This window comes from Solanum tuberosum, unplaced genomic scaffold, assembly GCF_000226075.1.
Source record: "Solanum tuberosum cultivar DM 1-3 516 R44 unplaced genomic scaffold, SolTub_3.0 scf00141, whole genome shotgun sequence".
NCBI lineage: Eukaryota > Viridiplantae > Streptophyta > Magnoliopsida > Solanales > Solanaceae > Solanum > Solanum tuberosum.
In genome coordinates this window covers 1,338,938-1,346,014 of record NW_006239075.1, presented here as the reverse complement: position 1 = coordinate 1,346,014, position 7,077 = coordinate 1,338,938, and the positions used below count along the sequence as shown (strand labels likewise).

Genomic DNA, 7,077 nt, shown 5'->3' with positions numbered 1-7,077 from the left:
ATTCCAAGAGATTTCCTACCATATCTGGAAGTACACCTAACTCATCCTGAGCTAGGAATTATGGCCGTTTGAAGTTGACCAAAACTCAATTTTTCCTTACTAGACAAATTTCCAGATTTTTAATTCTTTCCAAAAATGACTATTTCCAATTATAAGCTTCTTCCTAGTTATTTCAAATTGCGAGATGTTACAGGATTGAAGTTTCAACACATGTTTGATCATAGTTTTTGAAAACATATTTACTTTTTTTAATAAAAAAACACATGAAACATTATCTGTACCCATAAATTTTAAAAACTATTAAAAATATCCGTAAGTTCGACACATTTTTTTCAATTTTAATGATAAACTAGATAATACATTATCCAAAAATCATAAAATGGTACTTTAATAAAAGCTATAAATAACACCATTACCAACTACTATAATTCGTTAAATTATAATTAATTAGGAATATCCATTGGTAGAAATTAATAAATAATAATAATTTTAACTATACTAACTAACTATTCTTTAATATAATTTTTCTACTTTCTAGAATAATCTCTTCATAGCGAGCATGCATTTTCAGATCAAAAGTTATTTAATGAGGAAAAAGTGTAGATAAAATTAGTTAGAGTCATAAATAGATGGACTTTTTTTTATATAAAACATAAAATAAGTTTTAAATTTTTTAAAAGAACTCAACAATTATATTTTAGCCCAATTTTTTTTTTTTTTGGGCTTTTCATCTATTTTAGGGTGACAGTTGATTTTACGTTTATATCCCTAATAAGTTTTCATAATTCGACATTACCCTCTACGATAGCCGTAACCTATTTTTCTGTCTCTTCCTCGTTTCTTCTTCCTTTCCTCCATCTCTGCACACGTTTTTTTTCTGCTGCGATTTCATTGGCGAACGGTAAGCTTCACTCTCGTATTTTCTCTCGCTGCATTTTTTCTATGTGATATTAGTTACCTTATCAGCTTTCTGCGTTTTTTTCACTGCTGCTTTACTTTTTATTTGCTTTAAATCTTCAAACAACGAGCGTCATCATATGTTGAGTTTTTCAGGTTGTTGTTGTTGATAGGAGTTTTCTGCTTTCTTTTCTTTATATCGTTGTTTTGGCTGTTTTTTGCAAGTTAATTTTTATGGTAGTTTGATGAGTGAATTGCTAAGATGAGGAAAAAGAAGAAGGTAAAACTATGAAAAACATCGATTTCAGCTACTTCCTACTTTAAAGTCCCACTGATGAGAGGAATTTGAATTATGCAATAAATTAAAATATAGAGATCTCACTTTGCACAAATCCAACTCAAACTTGATTGCATATGTAGATGTAATTAGGATAGTTGGTGTTTTGTACGCATGTGAAGCATCCCAAGGGAGTGAAAATAAAATATCAACGGAAAAATTTTCTCCTCCCTCTCTCACTTCGTTACAGCCACCTTCTCACCTCAACTGCTCGAGCATGTGCCTTTTAAAGCAAATGCTACAATATAAAATTTGTTACAATGAGATAGAAGAAGCTTTGGAGAAACTTTGGGAGTGTGAAGTTTCTCTTTGTGTAAATTTAGGAACTAAAAGCTACGAGTTCAACAAACATCTTGTATAAAATTATATACAATTTTGAGATGGTTCAGACTTGAGTAGGTGTTGCGGAGAATTTGAGGAAGAGAAAGATAACTTGTGTTAGTTGTTGTTTCATGTGCAAAGAATCAGGTGAAGATGTGAATCTTCTTCTACATTGTTGGATAAATTCTTGTTTATGGTGGAAAATTTTGAGATGGTTTAGACTTGAGTGGGTGATGCTGAGTACTATGAAAGAAACAATGTTAAGTTGGGCATTTAGAAGTAGGAAGAAAAGATGCAAGGAATGAGATGTTGTTCCTCTAGCACTTATGTGGATCATATTGTTAGAGAGGAATAGAAGAGCTTTTGATAGATCAGAGAAAGACTTTGTACACTTGAGTTGCACCCATAGGTTTCCTATATGTATAGATGAATGGGTGTTATTTGTAGAAAACATGTCCTCTTCTTAGTTAACGATTTCAAAAAAAAAAAAAAAAAACATGTCCTCTTCTAAGGTTGTCTACTTTTGGTGTACTTTTTGTATACATGGTAGCATTTGCCCTTTGTTTAATGAAAGTGTTGTAATCTCTTTTATAGTATTAACAGATTTAAGGATATTTCACTCATTTTAACAGATAAAGTACTTACTAGCACTTACCAAAAACACCAACAACTGTTTTTTCAGCTTCAACACTTTTAGTCAAGTGCGTACTGCTTATTTATAAAATCAGCTCCAACACTTGAAAAGTGCTTTTCAACACTTGCTGCTCAAAAGCTACTTAATTTCTGCTAATTAAAATGGGCTCTAAAAATTGAACCTGTTAAGTGGGAACCGCTTTCAGCCCTGAAATTCTTGCCACCGCTCCCGCTGCTAACTTACTCTTTTCCCATCTCTTCCTGCAGCTAACTCCCCATTTTTTGTTTATCTGACAGAATCAAAGGTATGCTTCCTCTATCTTCTCTGTCTTTCTTTGTACATACTTTCTCTAATTTTTACGCTGAATAGACAACAACACTTTCAGAGCATATATTATACATATTTATACGTGGAGACAGAGGCGAAAGACAAGAAACAAGATGGGGAAAGTATCTTACATGAAGCTGAAGGGTAGCCAAAACTTGAGAATACGTCTTTTACTGGCAACCCTTTCATCCAAATCGATTATCATCGAGGATATACGTGCTGATGCTACTTGGCCTGGCCTTCGTCCACATGAGGTCTCTTTCCTCCGCCTCCTTGAAAAAGTCTGTGATGATTGTGTTGTTGAAATCAATGAAACTGGTAAACTTCTGCTCCACCATTCCATGATTGCTTATATTCTGTGCTAAAATTGGTTCTTTTGTTCTTTGTGGATATTGGAGTTATAGTTTAACTGGCTATTTTTGGCAGGCACAAAACTGAAGTACAAACCAGGAATTATTATGGGAGGAAGACATTTAGTTCATGACTGTGGTGTCAGTCGCTCCATTAGCTACTTCTTGGAACCGTTGATTGTGCTCGGTTTGTTTGGAAAGAAACCACTCACCATCAGGCTTAAAGGCATGCCTTTACTCTCCTTTTGATCCACTTTTACTTCTTTATTTTTTCTTAAAGGTGGTTTGGTGTTTATTTTTCCCTTCAGCTGTACTTTCAACTTATTGCATTAGGCGTTTGGGCATGATTTGATTGAGATTTGAAAAAAGTAGTATTTGAAGTTAAATTGGAAAAAGGTATTTCGAAGCTGAAAGTCGTGTTTGGACATGAAAACAAAGTTGAAGTTGTTAGTGAAAAGTTAAATAACTCGAAAAAACCAATTTTCAAACTTCAAATTCTATATTTCAAGTTTGAAATTGAAATAATGGGACAATTTAATAAACAAATACTTATTTGAAATGTATATTAGTTCAAATATTCTGAATCTTGTTCATGGCCAAACGACTCCTTAAATACTAAGTGGGCACGTGAACTGAGGTGTCTTTTTATAGATAAATTTTTTCCAAACAACTTAATTGGATTAATCATCTGGAATGTTCAGTACAGCATCTTATCTCTATGTTATTTTTCATACCTTAATATATCACATATTTTCACAGTTTTCTTTGGCACTCCAATCCCCTAGTCGTATTCCTAAAACATCCTTGAACCAGTTTTCCTCATCTTAGCTCCTCCCCAACCTTTGCCAAGTTTTATCAATTCTCTCAGTCTGCTGCTGAAAGCGTCGTTCAACTGTCTCTACTTCTTTTTTCTCTTTTGTTTCAGGACATCTATCATCTCTTCCATGTTTTTAAGCCTAATTTGGGACCAGAGTTGCTCTGGTGATTGTCAACATGCCTGGTGGATATTACAGCTTCACCTAAAGTAGAAGCCTGATCAAAGAAATCAGTTCCTTCTCGTAACCACATTAGCTTCTAGTTCCACTTCCTCACATGCTGTCAGTTTTTGATTGTCCTGAACCAATCAATTTCATCCAGGATTAGAAGACCACATACACAATTGCAATTTGATCCCTTGAGTTTTTGCATATAAATTTTGAGTGACAACTGAGAAGTGCAATAGCAATGACAAATTCTGAAATTCTTTCATAAAAAAAATGACAAATTCTGAAATTCTATGAATTAAGATGAGAAGCTTAAAAGATTTCTAGGCAACTACGTGTAAGAGATTGGCAGCCTGATAGTTACACAGCCCTGGAGGTGGTTGAGGAAATAGCAAGTCTGTAATCCCTTGGTAGCTGTTATTAGTCTCAACTCTGCCTTTTGTAAGGAAATCGGCCTATTTTTGACTCTTTTGGGTGGTGGTTCAATGCAAGTTGAGGACATAAAAAGGGAGATAGGTTTGTTATCCAGTAAGTTGCTTGGGTTTAATAGCTCAAGAAGCTCACTGGAGCTCTAGTATCACTCCCCTAAAAAGTTGTGAAGTGCAAAGATAAATCCCAAAAAGTACGGAAACTTGCTCTCGCTTTGAATTTTACAGCTTTTGGACGTTAAAACCGTTGATTTCCTTATAACCAAATGTGAGTTCGAAAATGTTGAAGTTATTTTATGAATTTGGTTATTATCGTAAGGCTTGAAATAACTTTTTCAGGGATCACAAATGATTCAAAGGACCCATCTATTGATACTTTTCGATCAACTACTTTGCCTATATTGAAGCAGTTCGGAGTCCCTGCAGAAGGATTGGAACTGAAAATTGAGAGTCGGGGAGTCGCTCCTAAAGGTGGTGGAGAAGTAGTTCTTTCAGTCCCTATGGTCCCAAATAGTTTAAAGGTGAGTTTATTTTTCATAGACTTCATTGTTTTCTATTCTGAGGTAGCTCAGTAACTATTAATGATTTTTTTGACCAATTGTTTTGGTGACTGCTATTATACAGGCTATTAAATGGGTTGATGAAGGTCTGGTGAAGAGAATTAGAGGTGTTTCCTTTTCAACTAGGGTCTCTGTTCAGTTTGAGAATACCATGATACATGCAGCTCGTGGAATCTTGAATCCTTTCCTTTCAGATGTTCACATCTTTACAGATCATAAAGCTGGAGCACAAGCCGGAATGTATGATCATTTTGTAGATATCTCGCACTTGCTTTCTTTTTATGTAGTAACTATTCAGGTCATGTTTTAAGTTGGAACTGCTGATTATATCTGAAGATCAACTTTGATTGCAGGTCACCTGGCTACGGAATTTCTTTAGTTGCAGAGACTACATCTGGTTGTGTTATATCTGTTGATACTGCAGTTTCTTATTCAAGAGGAGAAGATGATGCTGACCTAGAGGATGATAGGAAAGATCTGATCCCTGCTGAGGAAGTTGGCGAGCAAATAGCTTCTGCACTACTTGGGGAAATTAAACAGGGAGGAGTTGTTGATTCAACACATCAGGTGTGTGTAATTTCTGACAACGTTACTCTTTATGAGTTCTAGCTGATCATATCAGGCTCTTTCAACTTTCTACATGACACTGTCTTTTACCTTTGCATCTCGACTTGAATCTCCGCTGACTCATGTGACATTTTGGTGTGCTTATGAGTACTTCTACATTTAAATCCTGGAGCAAGCTTCTTCCAGTTCCCATTCATAAATGTTGCCTAGCACCATTTAGGGCTGAAAATAGCAAGGATATCTACTTTAAGATGGTCTGGTGCTCTCTCCTGTTCTATGACTTCTTGGTTCCAATGCTCACCAATCTCTTTTTTGTCTATCATAACAGGGACTGCTGTTTCTTCTATGTGCCTTGTGTCCCAAAGATGTTTCAGAAGTTCGCGTTGGGAAGCTGTCACCCTACGGAATAGAAGCATTAAGGCACATCAGAGATTTTTTGGGTGTTAAGTTTGTATTGAAGCCTGATGCCTCCACAGGAACTGTCAATCTTATGTGTCTTGGTTCTGGATTTCAGAATTTATCCAGAAAAGTATCATGATAAAGAAATGGTGGTGGTTTCATATACAGAAAAGTGTGACGCTTCTGTATCAGCATATTCTGAATGGCTCGACATTCATCAATGGGGTGGTTTTGAGTGAAATCAAGCACAAGAGTGTCACGCAGGCTGGAGATTTTGATGTGGTCGCTAGTTGTAAAGCTTGTAATGAGAGTGCTGTAGGAAGCAAACATAGAATCGCATGCCCTCATCTCCCATTGGGGTTGAAATTTTCGGTATTAGAGTTCTAATTCATATATATTTTTGATAATACTTCCTTTTCTGGTTCAGGTTCTGGTTTTTCTTTTGTCTATCAGAAACAAACTCTTTACCTTCTAAGGTTTGCGTACACACCACCCTTCCGACCCACTTGTGGGATTACTATCTTGTAATTTTTCTTTTGGTTGAAAAAATCATATTCTTCGTTGTCAAGTTTCTAACTTGGAAGTTGAAACTATTAGAACCGTCTTTTTTCTTTCTTTCTTTGGGGACCTTCGCTGCCTTTCGAAACTACAACATAACTATTTTACCTCCAGAAATAAACTTTCAAGTTGTTTGATCATTTTGCCTCACTTTCTGATTTCAATGTTCAACTTTTAGTTAATTTCTAAATTGAAACTTGTTTATTCCCTATAGAATAGGAGTGTGCATTCGGTTTTTCGATTTGGTTTTGCACTATTCAGTTTGGATTTTTTGGTTTTGTAAAAGTGTAGTTCAATCCGATTCAAAATAAATTTGGTTTGATTTGGTTTTTCCCTATTCGGTTCGACTTTTTTCGGTTTGGTTATTCGGTTATGTCAATAATTAATAACATAATCAAAGTAATAATATTGAATCCCTTAAATATACTTTCTAATATAAATCATAAGTAAAACTTAAAATCCAATACTTATAAGTATACCTATTATAGGTGTAATTCAAATATAAAATATAAACGTAATCATCATGAAAAATAATAATAAAAAAGGAACAAAAGTGATTAACTCTTGAAACCAAACCAAAAAACCAAACAAAGTAATTTATTAATCCAAAATCAATCCGAAAAACCAAAAAACCAATCCAAATAAAAATTCGGTTTAATTTGATTTGATTATTCGATTTAATCCGAATAATTCACACCCCTACTTTAGAAGGTTCT

The 7,077-nt window shown here is 34.7% G+C and overlaps 1 protein-coding gene across 3 annotated transcripts; it reads left to right on the top strand.

Annotated features, from left to right (window-relative positions):
- Window positions 1-809: 809 nt before the first annotated feature.
- Window positions 810-6,371, top strand: LOC102589355 (probable RNA 3'-terminal phosphate cyclase-like protein). 3 transcript variants are annotated; one of them, XM_015311180.1, is made up of 8 exons: window positions 810-901; window positions 2,456-2,493; window positions 2,599-2,834; window positions 2,943-3,092; window positions 4,617-4,798; window positions 4,902-5,077; window positions 5,191-5,404; window positions 5,733-6,371. In XM_015311180.1, exons 3-8 carry the CDS (start codon window positions 2,630-2,632, stop codon window positions 5,940-5,942), a joined length of 1,137 nt encoding a protein of 378 aa, XP_015166666.1. In that variant the 5' UTR covers window positions 810-901; window positions 2,456-2,493; window positions 2,599-2,629; the 3' UTR covers window positions 5,943-6,371. The 3 variants fall into 3 exon arrangements, with proteins under 3 accessions (XP_015166666.1, XP_006353066.1, XP_015166667.1); XM_006353004.2 differs by having other exon boundaries at window positions 2,575-2,834; XM_015311181.1 differs by lacking the exon at window positions 2,456-2,493 and having other exon boundaries at window positions 2,575-2,834.
- The last annotated feature ends 706 nt before the right edge of the window (window positions 6,372-7,077 follow it).